This window comes from Perna viridis, chromosome 14, assembly GCF_037379345.1.
Source record: "Perna viridis isolate PV_CMFRI_1.1 ecotype Kerala chromosome 14, ASM3737934v1, whole genome shotgun sequence".
NCBI lineage: Eukaryota > Metazoa > Mollusca > Bivalvia > Mytilida > Mytilidae > Perna > Perna viridis.
The window spans coordinates 2,308,420-2,330,507 of record NC_142458.1 but is presented as its reverse complement, the minus strand read 5'-3'; the positions used below and the strand labels follow the sequence as shown (position 1 = coordinate 2,330,507).

The 22,088-nt window shown below is 34.0% G+C and overlaps 1 protein-coding gene, 1 long non-coding RNA gene and 1 pseudogene across 6 annotated transcripts; 1 reads left to right on the top strand and 2 right to left on the bottom strand.

Moving 5' to 3' along the window:
• Positions 1-429: 429 nt before the first annotated feature.
• On the bottom strand, positions 430-11,482 carry LOC148597720 (uncharacterized). 5 transcript variants are annotated; one of them, XM_088560852.1, is made up of 3 exons: positions 10,972-11,482; positions 9,979-10,109; positions 430-3,562 (listed from the first exon to the last, which is right to left on the bottom strand). In XM_088560852.1, exon 3 carries the CDS (start codon positions 3,549-3,551, stop codon positions 2,910-2,912), a length of 642 nt encoding a protein of 213 aa, XP_088416978.1. In that variant the 5' UTR covers positions 3,552-3,562; positions 9,979-10,109; positions 10,972-11,482; the 3' UTR covers positions 430-2,909. The 5 variants fall into 5 exon arrangements, with proteins under 5 accessions (XP_088416978.1, XP_088416979.1, XP_088416982.1 ...); XM_088560853.1 differs by lacking the exon at positions 10,972-11,482 and having other exon boundaries at positions 9,979-10,182; XM_088560856.1 differs by lacking the exons at positions 9,979-10,109; positions 10,972-11,482 and adding an exon at positions 6,607-6,808.
• A 3,023-nt stretch (positions 11,483-14,505) lies between these two features.
• LOC148597719 (uncharacterized) lies at positions 14,506-16,377 on the top strand (annotated as a pseudogene).
• Positions 16,378-19,237: 2,860 nt separating this feature from the next.
• LOC148597718 (uncharacterized) lies at positions 19,238-21,217 on the bottom strand. The gene is made up of 4 exons (XR_015918665.1): positions 21,194-21,217; positions 20,802-20,877; positions 19,863-19,968; positions 19,238-19,351 (listed from the first exon to the last, which is right to left on the bottom strand). It is a non-coding gene; the product is annotated as an uncharacterized LOC148597718 (long non-coding RNA).
• Between the last annotated feature and the right edge of the window lie 871 nt (positions 21,218-22,088).

Sequence of the window (22,088 nt, the reverse complement as noted above, 5' to 3'; positions counted from 1 at the left end):
TACATGTAAGCTGTTGTTTCCGTTCATTGCAGAATCCATAAATGTATAAAATAGAGGTTTATCGTCCATGAAATGATAAAAGGGATCCAGACATCTTTAAAATATTTTTCTTATTGTGCCAAATTTTAGCAGACAAATTTTCTAACAAAGCGGGGAGTGGATGGGCAACACAACTCGAAATCCCCTGCCCCGTATTCGCCTTATACGACACTGCATGATGCATTAGTTACTAAGGTCTAACTCCATAATAAAAAAAATAATATGTTTCATAGGTCCGTGTATGATGTTTCTCCCCTTTTATATCCTTTGTGACAGTTACAGTGTGTACATTTGGTTTTAATAAAATTAATATGCTATGTCAGCTTTCGATAAAATCGGCAATATTAAATATCACAAAAGATCTACAGTGTGCCATAGAAATCAACGCGATTTAAATTAAATTTTAGTTTATTCATAAAAATATAACAAAATTATATCACAGATTCATAGTGTAAATAGAAATACATTTTATAAGGAATTGCATAGATTATAAATTGATCGTCATGACTGAAAAATATACACTACGGCTAAGGAGAAATATGCCATCTTTCACGATGGTCAAACATGTATAAAAGAAATTCTATTATACATATATATATAGCCTAGCTGGCCGAGTGGTCTAGGGCGCTGGACTTAGTGCAGGCGGTGTTGCCATAGATGTCACAGCGGTACGAGTTCGAGTCCCGCAGAGGGAACGACAAAAATTTGCGTCGCAAATTTGACAGTTCTAACATCGTTGGGAATTTTTCAAGTTTACGTTATCTTCCCTGTATCAATTTGATCCGATGGAGCAGTGTAGAGAATAGAGTCGTCACATTCTGAGACGTTGTATATATATATATATATATATGTGTGTGTAAGTGATGTAGGTACATATTCATGTAAATTTTAAAGCTGAATTCACTTTACATTATATCAAGTAAGAGCTAACCAAGCGTGGCGTTTAGAAATGACAATATCCACTTTAGTCGTAGTGTTGGACGCAAAGCAATATACATTGTAATTTCATACGAAAATCTAGGGACTATTTTTTCCTACATCTGAAATGAACCACCAAAGACATAAATGTACATGTATGACGTACATGCATGCCGAAGAAGGGTTATCGAAATATATACTGATACATCTTTCAATTTTACAAAAACATGCTTAATGCATATAATTTATATTTGTGTCACCTTTTTAACTATTGGCAGAACTACGAGTAAAAATGCCATTTCGTTTCTTACGAGAGATGTCATTTAAAACGGTACCTTGAAATCGCATTAACTACCTATAACATCAACATTGTATCTACAATCGGAAGTACTCGGCCATTCTAAAAATAACCTTGTAGATGAAGAAATTCTTCTTGAATTATTTGCCGAAATTGTAGAGATCCGCGGATCCAATTAGTTGTATCCACCAGGTGGTGAAGAAAATTTAAATTAGATTTACCTAGAATTGAAGAACGACCACCCTTCCAAGGATTTTGGCGCGTAGAGAAGAACTAAAATAAAGCACTAGTTAAGAATATTCTACAAGTTCAACAATTATTCCGGAATCGGATCGGACTGATTCCAGACAGATTCTTACTCCCATCGAATTTGAGATTTTCTTCTTTTAACGAAAAAGGTAGAGCCGTTCCGATTGCTACATGTACAGTCTAGCCACTTCTCAAAGGCACTTCCTACTTTTATGATAAAGTTATGCTTGCTTTTGAAATTCGAAAAAAATATTTCAAAAACATTTGAGCTTTACAAGTACATGATACATAGAAACAGTTAAACCTGTCAAAACTAACCAATAAAAAGAAATGAAAAACCTGTCTAAACCGGACACTTTTAAAATTAATTCTTTTGTGCAAGATTTATTATATGTTTAACGTGAATGAACCGTTACGTACTCCTGTCTAATCAAAATATTTTACAGTTCAAAGGGTGTGTGATTAAGACAGTTTTCAAGGTACATGTAGTTCAAAACGGTATTATAAGTAAAAATATTTTTTTCGACAACAGACAAAACTAAGAATACATGCACATGTAAGAAAATTGACCAGTAAATTTAAAATTCATCAATATTAAAAAATATACATTTTGTATAAATGAATGAGATTTTAAAGATTCATTTTTTTTTTTAAATATAAATAAATGCATGTATTCATAACTACACAGTTATATATAAATACATTATAGAGAATTAATTAAAAAACAGACATAAAAATAAATCTGCACATGAGGTTTACATAGTATTGACAAAAAGTCACTAACAGCCATCGAAAGTTTACATCTTTTGTTCAACTACATGAATAGATACACAAGAACTCACTGCAATAGATATATTTGTATGTGTGTCAATACCTCAAATCACTTGTGCAACTCGATACACAAGAATTCTGCGCAACATACAAATACATCTACAACTCAAATCACTTGTTCAAATCGGTACAGGAGTACTCACCGAAATACACACGTGTACATCTAAATGTACAAAAAAGGAATCTATAATAATATTCTAAACAACTTCTGTTTTACATACTCTACATCAAACAATTTCTAACATGGTAACATCACATCCATGCAACTGAGTTTACCTCCCTGAAAATAATCTTGCATACACAAAGTCCCTGAAACAAATTAAATAAATGAGCACATACACACAGGTACCGGAAATGATGCAAACTTTACCACGCATATTCGTGTTTCTTATATACATGTACAAAACAAATGTACAAATGGTACCTCATAATAAAACTATTTAAAACAAGCTACAGCTAACAAGCTTTAAGATTTCCACATAAATATTTAAATACTTTTAAATGGCATCTGAGGATTAGCAGTAAGACACTTTGGCATAACATTCGGATATTTAAGTTCCAAGCATGCAGAATACTAGCTAATGGACGGGCGCTTTCCTGCCCCAGCACAACTTGTAAAAGGAACTACAAAACAAAACGGATTGACTGAAGTCCGATGAATGGCCGGAGATAAAGCGTCTTCTTGGCATTGACTCATGTCAGCACCAGAGCGTTTTAAATGTTTAACTGCAAGAGAGTTATTTGCCCTGGCAGCATAAAAAATTGGAGTTCTCCCTTCAGAGTCAAATTTATTCACATCTGCTCCGTTTTGTAAAAGTACATCAATTATGCTTACGTCGCCACGATGAGCTGCTAGGTGAAGAGCGGAACATTTTCCAGGAACCCCTTCCGGTTCTCCCATTTCTAGATTAGTGTCAACGCCTGCTTTTAATGCTAATTTGATAAGTTTACGACATCCCCTCAAAGCGAAAGCGTGAAATGGGGTCCAGTTTTCGACACTAGTACTGAAAACTCTCTTTGCATATTCTTTTCTATTTTTGACAAGAACTTTCGATTGCTCTTCTAATTTTTCCTCGTCTGTTTTTAGAAGTCCAACAATGGCGATTGCGTCACGTGTCAAATCTTCCTCGTCTGCCATTGACAGTTCTTCTTGCTTGGAGCGTTTCCTCTGTTTCTTGTTGACGAAGATGAGACTGATCATGTGTTTAAATAGCATGCAACTTGGATCTGAAATAAAGAAAAAAATAGTATTATTTAAACAGTATGAATAATCACGAATACGTAAAACACGAGGTAAAAAAAGTTTATTTTCTTAATCAGTGCTCGACATTGTCTCAGTTTTTTAAATGAAATTTCACCCATGCGTTTCGTCCTGTACAACTTTCTTTTGACAATTTTCAACTAACTATTTTGAAAATTATCAATGCAGCTCCTGCAATGTCTAACTATGAAAGAATCGTTGCCAATCTTCACTCAATCGATATCCACCAACCTGTTCTCCTCTCCTCCCTTCGCAAAAAAAAAACAAAACAAAACAAAAAAAAAACCAGTTGTTTAGGCACCGACCATTATTTACAATTCATATTTTAGCAGCTAGTAACCAAAAATCAATATTTTTATTTTAAAAAGTCTACGCATTCCCTCCAGTAGAAGCTGTTACAGAAAAGTGTAATTGACAGACTGACGGATGTCTAATGTGATACAACCCTATATTATTGCTACTTTTCATGTAACATACATGCTCATGTAATACCCATATCTACACTTGTACGTGTCGGAAACATATTCGTACACAAAATATACATGTATGTCTAATCACCATTTACTTATTCCTGTGACTTTAAAATGAAGTGAAACCATAGGAAACATCTTCTTCTTAAATAGGGTTTACATTACAAGGCATTCAGTCTGTACATGTCTGGTCCGGATTTCGACATTTTTAAAGGAGGGTCCGCGCTAGCTAATAATCATTTTCTTTTCATATATATTCGAATGAAGAAAAGTAAAAGAACGAAGTCGCAACAACCGAAAATTTAATACCTGCCAATATGAACGTACATGTTCACGCAAATCAAAAATTAGATACCAGTCCTACCTTTAAATAAAAAAAAATCGAAATAATTGTATTTACGTGCATTGAAGTAAAATAAGATAACGAGACGTAGAACTTAACACGTAACTATATTCAAAATTTAAGACCTACTTGAAATGATTAATGGTACATTTATATACTGTAGGCAATTTTAATATCTTGACTCGTTGTAGGATATATTTATTGAAGCAATAAAGATGCCGCAGATAGGTAGTATTAAAAGTATTTTACTTACATGAAATTACGTGGTATCCGTACCAATCTCTCTTTTCCGTATTATTACAAACTTATGTTTATTTGTGAAGCATGGTTTTAGTTTTATATCGAACAGTTGATCCGATATCAAAATGTGACAGTCTGATTTTACCTAGCTTTTTTAAATGCTGAAATATTGAATTCTAGTACGATGATTGTTTGTTTTGTGGCCTCTTAGGAACTTTCTTCGCGGGTGAATAAATAGAACATCTCAAATCATGACATGTAACCCCGATTGATTAACCATTTTTTCTATGGTTAAATTTACAAATGGTCCATTGATTTTAATTGATTTTTAAATCCCTTCATTGTAGAAGCTTTAGAGGTCTCATCAAGGGTCCAGTTATATTACAGACTCTTAGTGTTGTTATTTTTTTAAATTATTTTAATTATATATTAAATTTTTTGTCAAAAGTATTAATTTAATCTAAATAATTTGTTTAACAAATCGTTTAAAATTCTGTTTAATTGATAATTAAGGATTTAATCTCATTGATTAATTTTGGAAGCCCCATTGGAGCCCCACACATATCATTAGTTAAAAGGCAAGGTCTAATTAATGACCGAGTAGAAAAAAAGGACATTCCACGGCACGGTACCAGAAGACAAAAATTGGAATGTCAACTTCGGTCGGCATTTAGAACTATACATGGAGAAATAGCGGCTCGAACAACAAAGGAGTTATTCAAATATGTATTGTATATGCATATAGGGAGCAATTGTTATAAATGTATGTTACAAACTTTAAAGAGTGAGAAAATAACACAAAACAAAGTTCAGAACGTAACGATTCAAAAAGTAGGAAAAGGAGGGGTTTCATTCCAGAAATTTGAAAATTAGGGTTATGGGAAAATAACTCCCCAAGTTTTGCCACATGTTTAACAAAACTGCCAACCAAATGGGGTTATTGGGAGTCAGTGCGCCTCACTTACTTTTACACGTTTAATGTTGAGCACATAATTCTTCTTGAATACAAAATACATAAACATGTATGTGATAAGAACAGCACACAAAGTGGAAGGAGACCGATGTTTTTTTTTTCACTTAAAAAAGCTAGATAGAATGACACATTGTTACAATATTCAGTTAACTTTTTGGTTTATGTTTTTGTTTGTTTTTTATATATTGTTGTTTTATTTGTAAGTTGTCATCAGTTTATCCATTTTACTATATACAAGTACAGGACCATGTATACGAAAATAATGAACACATAGATGAACCAGACATGTATGTACATCCTTTTTTAATTATTTTTTGACTGTCTCGAAAAAAAACTTGCAGTGTGTTGTGAAGTGAATGTCTTAGCAGGTACAGGGAGTTAGTCCCCTCTTTCCGGGGACAAATATGTGACTGGGAGATATTTGAATGTCTCACTCACGTATTTATATCGATCGTTCATTAGATTTTATGAGAAGAGATAAATAATATATAATCGGAAAAAATAGACAAAATGTGTAAATGTATCTTATGCAATATTACATATATACACTATAAATTCAATGGGAATTAATAATCTTAAGTATAAAATACTATGCTATAAACCAAAAGGACCCACTTAAAGTATTTGAATACATTTACAATGTACATGTTTTTTTCAGATACATGTACTTACGTGGACATGTACTTATTTGCTATTTTGAAAACACGACTGACCACACAGACTTATAGTTATACACGCGCATGTATACATGTACATGTATCTTGTTTGTAGTTGAATTATTGAATGCTGTACATATAATGTTAATGTTTTGTTTTTACAATTCACCTTTCGACGACATTGGAATTGAAAACAGATGGAACACCCCCCGGTTCCCCCAACAAATAAATAAGCAAATAATCAACAATTCACCTTTCGACGACATTTGATTTTGGAAACAGATAGAATCAGTACATGTGTACCGATCTAATTTCTGACCTCACTTACCGTTCACTTGTTTGTAAATCGGTTTATCAACTCCGTGCTTAATTGTTTCAGATGAATTTCCTTATATTTGTAATCCTGATGCTTGTTATTTATACGTAGTACCGACCAGTAAAAAAAAATTAAAAAAAACATCACAAAACACTTTTTACTATTTCACATTCTTGCTGGGATATTTTGAAATGCACATAACCAATAAATATTGTAAACATCACGTGACCATTTTCTAAGGTAATATCGAGATTGGTCTTTTTAAAGAGGGGGGCTCTCATAAATAATTCGGAATATTGATTTCGTATACCTGAGAGTAAAAATCAATACAGACACAAAATTAATTGATTTCCTTCAAATCAAACATGTTTAAGTTTGTTCTAAATTCATTTCACATTCAATTTACAAAAAATGTATGAAAACAATGATTTCGATTTTTCCAACAAAAAACATTGTACAACATGTTTAAAATTGACAAATTATTCATACGAAATTTGGTATTTATCGAAAACAGAAAATGAATATGAATATTTGATCAATTTAGGTCATGAACAGTATTTTCCCATGAACATTACATATATACTCTCATGGCTATTCCCGTCATAACAGTCGTCATGGACATTTGCATGAATGGTGCATGTACATAAATAATTATGTGAGATGAAACTTGTCACTGAATCATATTTTCAAAATGAATTTGTGTGTGTGTGTATGATCATAATGTTTTGAATATATATTTGTTGTATACTTAAACCATGTTTATTGAATGTAAATCTCAGTAAAGAGGAAATAAAGATTATGATGATGACCAGGCACCATAAAAAATTGCGAACTTGTATCTGACTTGATTATTGATTGCCATTCCAGGAATCAGTTTTCGAATTAGTTCAGCGGCCCAACATTACCTGTACAGCTTGTTAAAAGGTTAACTAAAATAGTTGTCGATCTGAGCATGGCAAAACACTGTCAGGCGAGTAGCTGCCGGTAGGCAAAAAAAGCTTTTGCCTGCACTTCATTTTTTTTTAGATAAAATATATCCAGAAGAGGCACAAATGATGCTCTAAAACGCTATCTCGGCGGAGCTTCGGGGGGGGGCTTCGCCCCCTGGACCCCCTACCAGGGCTCCGCTCTGTATTTAGTCTAGATGCATTGTTGTAATCCGCCTATTTGCCCCGAGACAGCTTTAGCGGTACGGGTGCATCATGCCTAAATTGAACTTGAAGGCATTGAAGAGATACACAGGCAATTATTATTTTTTTTTTTTTGTGAAAGTCATGTTAATCGAGCTTCATATGAAAATAACGTGATTTTCACGTGCATTTTACTTATCACGAATTTCATATGAACAATTAATTTACTCAATAAGTTTGTTTGATTACATCGAGAAAATCTTTATAGTCCCTGATCCGCCCTATTTTGTTCGTAATTAATGGTCCGGCACTGGTTAAAGTACAGGTACTTGTGCCAAATTTGTTTAAACGGCAAAGTATCGATGCTTACATGTATAAAACCAAAATGGAGACAATGTAAAATAAAGCCATATGAACTCTACTGGAGCCCCTACTTGACTAACTGTTTCAAGTAAAACAAAATGTTTCATTACAATTAATTAAGGCCCTTGAAATTCAGACCCATTAAATAAGAACAAGCTTCCTTTGTACATGTAAAATGCAATTTAAATATATAGTGAGATCTATCTAACCAAAACCCCTTTAGAACTTTACATTATGTAAATTTGGTTCGGTTTAAAAAGATGGTCGGTTTACCAAGGTTGAAAACAAATGCTAAGGAACTTTTAAAAGTCTGGTTAAAAAACACCCATTTCAAATTTTACTAGGTACTGTACAGGTTTCACTGTATTTTAAGCAATATCCAATCGGAACACCTCGGCTTTTTTCGTTTTTTTTCAGGAAAAAGACTGTGTGATAGGAACAATATCGTATCGTTCTGCAGATTGTGACGTGGTACACGTGATGTCAAATACAAGTAAATAACCTCGTAGAGTTACTCATTCTTGCTATATATATGCGCGCTTGCGTCGCCAAAGCGCCTTTAAAATGTGATACGGTTAAGGACGCAACATATTAGTTCCCAACGCCTGTTCTTAATCACATTCAGTCATTAATTTGTTTAACAAGTTCATTTGGTGGTCCTTTCATTCACATAAAAACCATATTCGTTAAAAACAAAACAAAACAAACAAAAACAAAACAAAACAAAACAAAACAAAACATAAAAACCTCAAAAAGTACAAATATACATGTACACGTATCATACCTGTCAAATGGTAAACGTAGATTATATCCCCCAGCCCCCCTCCCCACCAAAAAAAATTAAAATATAGAGCAACCGATTAATATTACAATTACTCTAGCTTGAATATCGGGTTACATGTACATGTTAACGTAAATTAAAGTTAATCGAATATTGATATTGCCTTAAGAGAATTTATTGCCCGCTAATTTTACGTTCTCTTTCAATTACAGTTTTACGAATTAGACCCCCTCTTTTTATTTTATTTTTTTATTTTTTTTTTAATTTGAAAATCGTGAGGACGTCATTTAAATGAGTTCGGCTTTCGCCTAATGTTTTATATCTTATCAAGATAATAATTTTCTTGTATTTAATTTTTCCAAATAACTGATTGCAAATAAGTTATATTTTTCTAACACGGAGTTATTCGGTAGCAAAACAAACAATGCTACAATTCAGCGGTTCATCCCAGAACTACAAAGCATGCTTGCATTCAGAATACTAGGCTAAATTTTTTATTAACTTCATGTCAACCGTGGACTCATGGTGTTATAAAAAATAAACTGACATAATGATTGCAGTGGCTGATCCAGAGAGGGATGCAGGGGGTTGGCGCCCACGTTTTTTGGAAAACTTGTCATTTTCATGTGAAGATTGACAAAAAATTGCAAATAATGTACTAGAACCCCCGTTTTTTTAGGAACCTCGGTGGCACCCACCTCTTTTCAAAGTGCCCGGATCCGGATACATCGGAAGCAAAATATGTATGCAAGAAAAGTACATGACTATACATTTAAATGTATATACTAAGTCTATGTCTCTAGGGAAACACTTATTTTCACTTTAGATATATGTTATAATGCACACATTAACAATACGATTTGATCGATGCATAACAGATCGATGGAGAGAGAGAGAGAGAGAGAATAATAAAATGAACAGCAGTATAAATATGTGGAGTCTTCATAATTTTAAATATTTTTAGACAATGCAATTATACATGTAGTTGTTCTCAGGCACACCGATCCCACCCATATTGAGAGAAAACACATTAATTTTTACAATCATATATTTTTCTTCCCGATCAACATATAGAAAATATGCAATATATGATAAAAATTATTGACTTACCACGCAAAAAAATAACACATCCAGTTAAGAAGAAAGTGTACTTGTAGGAAGTACGGTACAGGTTTTTCACTCACAATAAAAATCAGGAAAGACTTCCCGAAAACTTCTAATAAATTCAAACGAACTTCCTCCTACAAATTAAGCAAGACAAAAGCTCAGTGCAAATCATTATGAATAAGCGTGATTTTTGGAATGTGTATTCGGTTTTTCAAGTATGTATTGGTGGGTATTTAAATATCAGACCACCGTCTTCCGATCTTAGCGTGACCCAGATTTGTAAATATAACCTTAATATCCTAAATATGGACTGGTAAAAGTAATTGTAACATGAGAATTTGTACATATATCACCTGTCATGTTTATAATTAAATAATAAATATATAAAAACGAGATACATAAAGTGAAATTTATTTATACCGACCCTTTTTGGACTTTTAGCATTAGTTCGGTTTACACGGGTGTTCGGTTTAGACAGGTGTTCAGTTCAGGCAGATGTTCCGTTTACACAGGTTTTCTGTTTATACAGGTGTTCTGTTTACGCTGGTGTTCTATTTACACAAGTGTTCCGTTTATACAGGTGTTCTGTATACAAAGTTGTTCTGGTTACAGAGGTGTTCGGTTTATACCGGTGTTCGGTTTACTCCGGATATCAAAAGAGTAATCAAGGGAACAAAGATTCGAGCGCAAATCAAAAGAATACACTTCAAGGACCAAAAACCGAGAGGGAAAACATTAATTATGGACTTAAAATTTGGTTCAGACAGGTTTTCGTAATATTTGCAGGGTTGATTTAGACAGATCTTACTTTCATGTATTAATCAATTAACCTTTTATTACTACAGAAGTACAACATTTTCGATATTACTAAAGAATATAACATTGCCATATAAAACATTGTGTCTGGCACATATCAAAGAATGCGGGGACTCGGAAATACCCCTAATGTATACATGTACATTGCAGTCACTATGTATCAGAGTATTAATTACTTACGTTGTCTATACATAAAACCCTATAGTGTAACGAATTAGTCAAACGAATTAGCCAGCATTATATGAACTAGTGAAATTAACAACGAAAATCGCAATTTTCTGCACAGAGGGTAATACTCGTTATTTCACTTCTTTTACATCTCTGCCACACCCATTATTACAGGAATACCCCCTTTTCTGCTAATATGAAGGTAAGTGCAGTTAATGGAAACAGCTTTGCAAATTTGAAACAGTAGTACTCTTGATTTGCGGTATTGTTCACATCCTAAAATCAAGTGGAGAGATAAATAGTAAATCAGGAAGCCATTACATTTTGTATGAGTCAGGGGTGCTGTCCTCGACGGTATATCCTTACTATTATATTCGTCCGAAAACACGTTTAAAGACCAATTTTAGGATAAATGTTGGATCATTTTAGAACTAAGTTGTGCCTCGAAACTACTCTATCTCAGACGCATCTTATCTAAGTACGTCCGAAATGCTGGCTTATTCGCATAATTAAACGACCCAACTGAGTACTTTTTGAAAAGACATTTACAACTTTAATCCACTCCTTTGTTTCCTTAATACATATCCGCCATGATCCGGTTGAAAAAAGGAGTGTATACATTTTGTAGCTTGTTTGGATTTCCCCCAACCACATTCCGGATGGTAATTACTTTTACAGTACAATTCAGGAAATCCCGCTACCTGCCTTTTTTTTCAAATTATAGGTTTGGTGACGACACAGAGAGGCATTGATTTCATATGAATTAAATTATTTTCAAAAATTAACAAGGTTGAAGTTTGAAGGGACGGGTCCAGTCCATAAAAAAAATCATAAAATGTAGTGGGGGGGTGGTGGGGGCATATAGTTAAGGCCCGGATGAAAAGGACAGACACGCCGAGCGTATTCTCTCCTAATCTAGAATTTCGTTTTGCGCAGAATCTTAATTTTCCTACAATTATACTTCCACTATGTTATTCCCTTGCTGTCTTTTATTCTATTTACTCAACCCTTGTTGTAAAACCCTTGATCTAAAACCCTTGATCGGCCCTGTAATTTCCTGATTGTTTCCGAATATTTTACAAAATTAGCGAACTTTTTTCAAATTTTAAACTTTAAGGAGGGGCTCCGACACCGGAACCATCCCCCTTTTCTTTATTAGTAACAGAATCAATTGTTGCTACAATGAGCTAAAAGGAGACAATTTTAAATGCCCTTTGAACTTAGATTTGAAAGTAGTAAGACAGATCTTAAAATAATGCATTTTCGGTGTTAATTTAAATTTACATGTAAGATAACTACTCATTTATTAATCTTTTGTTAAAAAAAGTCTCGTCCAGATGCGGTCACAGGAGTTTGCTCCCACTATCAAATTAGTTGCCCGTCTAGTACGTGTACATACACTGTATACATGTATGCATCAACTCTAGTCATGCTGTAAATATGGTGTAAGGAATTAACTTGAGATCGAATGAAATGTTACCAAAAATAAGGTCAGAAATAAAATTATAGTCTTGACTTCTTTGAGGAACGGGAATTCACCAAAAGTTAGTAGTATCAAACTAAGATAGAGTTATCGTTCTTTGATCTTTAAATAAATAAGAAATCAGATATGTTTCCTGCGATATTTATTTCTTCTGCCAACTATTCAACGTAAAATGTTATGGTAAATCTTTCTGAATACCTATAAAACGGACGTTGCTTTAGTGCATATTAAGTGGCACGTGATATTCCACTGGCGGGTATATGGTATTCATAACAATCAAAAGTCTAGAAAAAATGTTCATGTACATTTGTATATAACACGCTTTCTGATGGTATAAAAATTGAATTAAAGTTAAATTATAAGGAATGACTATTATATTTTTTCGGTCTATTTTAAATAACCTCAATGCCTGTGATGCGCAGTTAAAATTAACCTTCTGCGCACCTTATTTCTGCGCACCACGTTATTGAGATTATTTCTTAATAGACCGAAAAAAATATAACAATCATTCCTTAAATATAAGGTGATCAAATACAAAGTGGTGACTATAGACCATTTATTTTTATAACTCGAGAAAAGGGTAACGAGGGGAGAATGCGAGTTCATATTCATCTGTGTTCATTATAGAAAAAAACTATAAATAACGAATTCGAAATACGTATTTTCGGAGTGTTTTTATGTTCTAACATACGTTTAACACGTAAATATGTACATCTATCCGTATCCATATCAGTGGCCAATCCAGGCAGAGGGTTTGGGTGACATCTGAATTCCCCTTTCGATTGAACATTTTAAATTAATTTCATGCAAAATTTAGACTAAAAAACCCATTTCCCGCAAAATCTCCCTAAACTTTGCATAACAGATACAAATGTAAGACATTTCTATCTTATTGTTGTCATGTTTGTTAATGGGTTTTCTTCCGCTAACACCTAATCCCGAATATTTGCGTCATTTTTAATCAAAACATGTAACTACATATATACACGCATCATCCCTTCGCAAATAAAAATACAAATATTTAACCCCGTTTTTGGATTTTGAGCAAACGGAAGTAACGCTCCAACTCGACATACTGGTTTACTCTCCAACCCGACATACTGGTTTACTGTCCAACTAAGTAATGGAAGCAGCAGACTTCAAATTCAAAAGGGTGGCGCATCTTGGTTTGGATATTTTTACAATTATCTAGTCATTCGAAACATTCCTTTTAATTCATACTATATGAACCTATTTAAAAACTGTTGAAAACCAGTAAGTCAATCAAAGTTTGATGGAATCTACCAGTAAGAATGTTAAAATGGTCGCTTTTCTCAATTTTACTGCTCAACGTCGAGAGGACAGTGGTGTCAGGTTTGTAATACCAGGGGTGTGTAGTATCATGAACTTCCACGTTTGCACGTCATGTGAGAACCTTTTTAGTTGGTAAATTCTGACATTAATTACAATCAAGTAACGTATATTTATGAGTGTAACACAACTTTAAGTTTAAATTAAATCATCAAGAAATAACAAAATTAACGAAATGATACGCTCTAGGCAATTGTCAAAAGAAAAAGCAAAAAGGATAGTCCGTATTACAAATGTAAAGTACATTTGGACATCAGGGCAAAACCGGAAAATTGGAAACAACCGCAATGGTCTTCACATTCTACGAGACAAATTAAAGGAGGATGGGGATGTGTAAATGAAATTAAAGAACATTTTTGGGTGTATTATTTGAGAGGAAAAAAACTGTTTTCATGAAAAAATATGATTTCCATTCTTTATGGGATAATATTGTGTTTTGGCGTTGGCCAGGTCCGTACATAAGGATACGCACTTGGCTGTAGACAGTATTTACTTTTTGTCAATCATTTCATTAATCGAACTGTTCCCGTCGAAAGTAACACGCCTAGGTATAAAATAATTCAAAATATTTTTAAAGTTTCCCGAATTTAAATACGTATAGTTATTTGATTGTTTCAATACGGTTCCAGATTCATTTGAATGTTTGATACGCAAAATGTAAGAAGCACAATTATGTATAATATATATACACCTGTTGGACGTGTCGTTAATGGATGCATCAAAGTACTATATTTGCAGGACAATGCAGCCTTGGTCGATGGGGCGGAAACTGCAATGACAATTGCTCAGCAACTTGTTTCTCAGATAATAATTGTACACAGAATGGTGGTCAATGTGGATGTCAGATGGATACCGTCATTGTTTTGCATGTATAAAGGAGAATTACGGACTTGCGTGTGAAAGCTTATGTAACAAGAACTGCTCCCGCAGTGATCCATGCATACAATCTGGTTCCGGTTGTGGATGTGGCAAACAGTACGGCTACTGTAAAAGCTGTCCGAAAACTCTTTATGGTCAATACTGTGAGCGATTATGTTCAGATAAATGCTTAAACTCTGAATGTTCCCGAACGTCTGGAGACTGTACACAAGGCTGCAAAAGAGGCTTCCATGAAAGTGTCTGCAGTACGCCCTGCCCGTCATCCTGTTCGTACGGATGTGACCAAACTACTGCAGTACGTTTTCCAGCCTTCTGTGTCAATTGCTTTGGAGGATTGCCAAACTGTGACCGTGCAATCCAAAAATGTAAAGCTGGATGCATAGATGGATTTTTCGGCGACGGCTGCGACAAAACTTGCGCCGAAATAACGAATATTAATCTATGCACAAAATGCGCGACGCTTAATACAGTCGGAATTACGGTATGTTCAGAATGTGTCCCTGGGTATTTTAACGATAGAGTGATAGGACAGTGTTATCCTTGTAATTCTGAATGTCAGGCTGATACCACTACAGTCGCTAAGTGTTTTCCTGATATAGGAAACTGTAGATTTGTATGTAACTCTGGATGGTACGGGCCATGATGCGACACGTTTAATTGCTCGATTGCAGATTGTGAGTCTTGTTTGACTAATCAACCGTCTGTCTGTGCTACATGTCAGCATGGGTGGTACCTTTCTGGTGGATCCTGTGTTGAATGTAGTGACCACTGTCAAACGACAAATAGCTGTGATAAATCTACGGGAACGTGCACGGGTGGCTGTATATCAGGTTGGTACGGTAATAAGTGTATACACAATTGTACAACCAACTGCTTACAAGGTAAATGTGGTAGCAACGGGGTGTGTTCGATTGGTTGTAACAATAAACGATACGGTCAGAAATGTAATTATTTATGCTCTAATTGTATGGCATCATGTAACAGTGTTACCGGTGAGTGTGACATAGGAGGGTGTTTGACCGGATTCCATGGTACTCACTGCTCACAGTCTTGTAATTCTAACTGCTTTAATAATAAATGCAACCAAACGTCTGGTAAATGTTCTTCTGGTTGTAAAACCGGGTTTTATGGAGAATTTTGTCAAACATCTCGAACCCGAACTGCGAGAGCAAATCGTGTGATGCAGCCACTGGTGCATGCTACGGTAATTGTGTATCCGAGAAATATGGAGAATATTGTGATTCTGACTGTCCTGTTTGCTGTAAACCTCGAACATGTAGAAAACTTGAAGGTGCTTATACCTCACAATGTGAGACCAGGGGATATCATAGGGAAAGGGGAAGGAAACAGAGAAATATGCTGCAAGAAAATGGCGATTATTTCCTCTCGGAAAAGCTTTGGGTTCTTTAAAAATGCCCGATAAATATATGAAGTAACGCTGTGTTCTCGCTAACGAGATGTTCATTTCATTGGCTGTCAACTTCGCCGAAACTTAACAAATATTGTAATTAGCCACGTGCATAACAGCTTTGTTTTTTTTTAGGTTAAAACTCTAGATTCGGCATCCTTTATATAATAATTTACAAATAATATTCAAACCGTAGACATTTATTTGAAAATTTAAACAAAGCAAGTACATATATCCAGGGGGTCATTTTTTTTCTGTAAGTGGAAAAGGGGGGTTCAGTTTTTTATAACTTCAAAGAGGAGGGGGGGGGGTCATTTTTGTGCACATGGATTTCAAGGGGGATCCAAATTTTTAGTTAAGTAGAGCATTACACCAGTCAAATTAAAACATATATTACCACCATTAAACATTTTATTTCATTGTCACATGCATGATCTCTGGTAAAATCAAGTTCACACATCAACATAACCATCAGGACCTAAAACATTTACAGTTATTAAATCGAATTGGTCCGACTTATTTGCTGACGATTCAATTTCCTTACCAATATCTTGAATCTCAAGAGCTGTGTCTGATTCTGCTTGATTTTGATCAGACTTTTCCAAAGTATCAAGTTTTGGAATTGAAGACTTGAATTTTTTATTGTAAGAATTCTTTAACATCTCAACTGCTTTTGCTTCAAAGAGTAATCAAGGGAACTACGATTATAACGGTAATAAGAAGAATGTTATCCAGGGACAAAGACCAGACATGGATAACAGACGTACAAAGAACATGAAATTTTGTTAAAATCAAATATACAAATTAACAAAAGCAAATGAGCAACTATGACTCCACTAAAAACTTGGAGCATGGACCAGGTGCGCCAGTAGGGTAAGCGTCCTCTGCTTTTCTAGAAACCCGCCGAGTTGCTTATAAAAAGTCAAGTCCGGGGTAGACGAAACAGGAAAGGAAAACCATGACACGCTGAACAAATAAGTTTTCATGGTGCAGATGGATACACCGTAGCGACCCACGATTTCATGACGACGACCACAACATAAACTTCTATAGCGATGACTTCAATCTTGTAGCAACACAACCCTGTTCCAGAAGTTTATTTGTTAGAATTCTATCGCGATACAAAAACTGCGTAGTTTCGGTAAGCTCTGGCATAATGTAGGAGTTGTTATATGAACTCCATACGCATGTTTAGTAGAGGGGGTATCACATTTAAAAAAAAATGTTTTTAAGGGGATAAGAAAATATCATGGGGGGGGGGTCAAGAAAATTTTATATGATTTCAAAATTACCAGTCCCCCTTCCCAGGTAAATAATGATAAATTTCTATATCCATATGATTCGTAAGGGGAAAAAGTGGGCTATTATAGTCAAATTTTGTGTCCTGGATCTTTTTATGTAATATTCAAACCATAACCTTTTTTTCGCCTATTGCATCTTTGTATTTATATAAAATCATACATCATTGTCCTGCCTTTCTATTTCAAATGTAATCCTAGCCCCGACCCCCACTCATAAAAATCAACATGGTTACGGAGGCGTATTCAGGTGGGGGAGTGGCGGGCGTGCAAGGCAATTTGCAAAGCATGGGTTGTCAGAGGTAGATTTAGGCGGTTTCAAGTTGAAACTTTAAATTTCTCGCTAATTTTACCACAAGATATCGACATTACACCCACTCTATAATATTTCAAAAATTTAACCTCAAAATTGTGTCACCTCGCTCCGCTCGGCAGAATTTTTACTGTGCGCCCCTATCTAAAATCCTGGATCCGTCTCTGTTACTCCTACAACGTAAGAGGTTGGAATTCCGTTCCTTTATACCCTAGGATGGCACCAAGTCAGAAAATAGCTTGCCAGGCAACCTTTAGCATTGCTGGAGTATAATATGGTTGGCTACCTAAGGATTGTATTGTTTTTTTTTTATATAAATTTCTTTATTGCTTTTATGGAGAATATTAAAATAGTTTCAAAACAGGCAACTTATTTCATGCTAGACGGTTAAAGCAAAATATAATGAAAGCTATTTACAGATTAGTGAACAGGGACGGCTCCAGACACTTTGAAAAGGAGGGGTGCAAGCCAAAGTGATGGTGATGCTAAGTCATTATTTTCCATGTTTTGACAATTTTACTGATGAAAATGACTAATTTTCTGGTAAAAAGGAGGGGTGCCAACCCCCTCTGATCAATGAACAGATATTACCAGCACAGTTGACTAATAATTATCATTCGATAAGATGTCTTATTAAAGAGGTGCATCATGAGCTTATGGTATGATTATCTCTCTTAACTTGTGAAAAAAAAATCACAATTTACCAGTCATTTACCAGTCTTGTAGAGTTTATACAAGGAAACCATGAATTCAGATCAATTCAATGTAAATTATAGGTACAAGTACATGGCATGATTATGATTAGCTCAAAATTCAACAATAAATCCTTCTTAAAATGTTTAATGTCCGTGAATGTTTATAGTTTATTCTATTTACCCATGGAACTTGTTTTTTTTCATTGATTGGTTGTGGTTTCAATGCATATTGCAATTATTTCTTGCATTTCAGGACAAGAATGTTTTACTGTATGAAATGATCTGCTTTATACTACTCTACTATTATGACATTTTGAGGCGGTTTCATAGTGCTACCTCACAGAATCAACAGTTGCTTAGCCAAATAGTTGTTACACAAAATTACTTGTTCGAGAAGTAGTGAAAGATTTAGCACTCACTAGTAATAAGTAGAAAACTTAAATACATGTACCATTTATGTTTGCCAATGAGATAGTCATTCAAAAAACAAAGCAAGTAACGATTAAGCTTCTACAAGTGAAATCACCACATGGATATCAATAATGGGCAAACCACATACTATTAAGCAGTCTATAAAAAGGCCCCAAAATAAATAAAGTAAAACTATTTACAAAAGACCATAATCAACCTAATCTACAGAAAACAATGAAATAATTTTTTAGCTCAGTTGATAGAGTGACAGCTTGCAGTGCAAGGGATTCTAGGTTGTATTCCAGGATGGTACTGTCAAGAAGTATACATGGCTGCTATTGTATACATGTATGAAAGTGACTTTTACTTTTGATGCACAACACATTTAAACCTTGTACATTTGAATAAGAAATATGATTTTGAAAATATTTATTTTCAAACTTCAGCTTCATATCAGCTTTCATTACAGTGTAAGCAGAGATTTGAATAGCATTGAAGATCATCTAAATTATACATGTATGAATTCTTTTCAGTCATATATATGCCATGGATGACCTGGAAATATAAAAATCAGTAATAAATATACATAATACTCATATTCAAAGTTACTGTGATTCATGAATCCTGTATTGAAGTAGACCTCTATTTAAGTAAACCCTACATTATATGGCTCATTGGATGTTTTTTTTTCTTCAAACAAAACATCCCATTATGCTAAAATATTATGTCTATGTCACAACCTTCATTTAGGTGTCATGGGAACTGTAGTGCTACATTTTAAGCGATAAACACATATGGGATCTATCTACATTACACATGTAGAAATAATACAAATACATTTCTAAAATAAATTGACTAATGAGAGTTTCTAGTGAACAATCAAAAGACTTTGAAAGTGGGGGTCCAAGCTAATAATTTCCTCATTTTTGTAGAAATTTTCCACATTACTTCCAACATTTCCCAACAAAAGAGGTGGGTCCTACTTTTGGAACATCCCAAATCAATATTAATTTAAAAAAAAAAAAAAAGGCATAAAAATATTGTATACTGAACCTCAAATACCTACACAATCTATTATCATACTTCATTTGAACAGAGCTTCCTGTTATGTATAATTTGTCTGGTAACTTGTATCATTGGCAGGTGAACATGACGGCTGCATCCAAAATTTTCTGGAAAATATCAAAACATATTTCCTTTTAATATGGAAAGAGATACTGAAAATCAACATTGATAGACTTTTATCATACTGTGATGACTATGGTATAATTGTACATGTTCATGACAACATACTGTACAAAAGAAATCTGATGACTGATAAAACTAGTTCATTATCCTTAGTTGCTGATACACAATGTAAGTTAACAGCTTGTATTTATGGATCTATTAAAAAAGTGAAAAAAAATAGCACGATAAACTTCTTAAAAAATTGAAAATTGTGTCATATACAAGGTCATACAAATGTATATGTTAATGTTTAGATTAATTTCCAAATCATATAATTCATGTAGTTTACTTCAAGTTATGTATGAAATGTTCTCATAGGACTTACATGTACAATACATTGGAACATTAAATATTGCTTTTGATTGCTCTTGGTCAACTGTTCAGCAATACTAGTTTCACTGGAATTTCCTTGACCTTGTACATGAATTTATTTTTGTTCTCAAAAATGAAATATGGGGTACTGTATACACAAATAACAGATTCTTGTAAGGTTTTGTTTGTGTTACCCTCATCATGTTCAACAAGTTTGTATCATAGACTGTTCCATTTAAATGAAAATCAACAGTCATTGAATCAACGGCAACTCTTCATGTCTTTATAAAAATGTTTGTATGGACTATGGAACATGTATACAATAGTCAGTACACATGTAAGGCTTAAGAAAGTTTCTTGTGTACCATATCTCCTGTAATTTATACTGCACACATTTACTTAGACTACAGCACATGATTTAGACAAATTATAATTATATAATACATGGTATATGATAAACACTTACGTTATTTATCATAATTCTTCATTATTGTAACTGTGTTCGAGCTAAATAAAATATTTGTATTTTCATCATGGCGGCACTGTAAACAATAAAGAATGCATATCATTAATGTTCGTTCGTTTTGCTAATCAGTTGTTTGATATATAAAAATATAAAAACAAGAAAATATAGCAAACAATTGAAATAAAAACAAACTGTCATGTTCGAAATGAAAAAATATACTCAAATAAAACATTAATTTAGCGACAAATATGCCGAAGTTCATAAGCAAGCTGCTGATAAAAAAACACAATGGAGAAAATTTTAAATAGTTTGGTGTTTTTTGTAGAAGGTTTGGAATTATCTCAAACTACAATTTTCAGGTTCATTTGTATTCACCTTAATGTGTCACTTACTTTTTGGTGGAATATATGTCCATACGTGAGTACAAGAAACTAAAATTCAGACAACCCCCCAATGTGACAGTATGGTTTTTCATAAAATACCGTTCGGAAGTCTGATTTTAGTTCAAAAGTCACGTAAAAGTCCGAGAATTCTTAACTCCTGTTTCCACTGGCTGGTGAGACAGGATATTACGGAAGCCAGTGTAGCATGCCGTGCGCAATATCATGTCTTCAAAATCAATGTCAGAAAGCAGAGGGGGCTTGTATTTTCGGTTGCTTCAGTGGATATTATGGGGCGAGGTGTAATCTTTCTTGTAACAGTAATTGTAACGGATCTCAATGCGTTCGTATTCTGTAGCTTGTTTGACCGGATGTAAATTTGGTTACTATGGTGATACGTGCAAGAGCATGTGTTCTAGATGTGACAATTTAGTCTGCAATCAGAAAACCGGCACTTGTATTGGTGAGTAGTTTACTGATTATTTGCAACTTTGAAAGGGGAACCTGATAATAATAAAATGTTCAAGTAGACTTTCCAGTAAAACATTCCTCATCTAATTAAATGTACGTATATGTATATTGAAAACAAAAATTATACAAGTTTATTCAATGACGTCGCACATCAAGCCAAAAACCACTGAGTTACGTGAAGTCGATCACAAAAGACATTAGCACTGAAAAAGCTCGACTTCATTGATATTCTCATATCTAATTAGAATATCCTTTCATATATGATTAAAGTGAATCTAGCCGTCAATACCAGCTCGTATGGAAACTAGCCGTCAATAACTTAGCCGTCAGTAATATTCATGAGCGGTGTGTTTACAATTTGAATTAAGTTATTCATATAACGAAAACGTTAAATAGGAATAGAAATAAGTAGATTTTCTAAATATTGTTATATTTT

Excerpts from the sequence above, each read along its gene's own strand:
- LOC148597720 (XM_088560852.1), bottom strand. The coding sequence starts at position 3,551 with ATGCTATTTAAACACATGATCAGTCTCATCTTCGTCAACAAGAAACAG.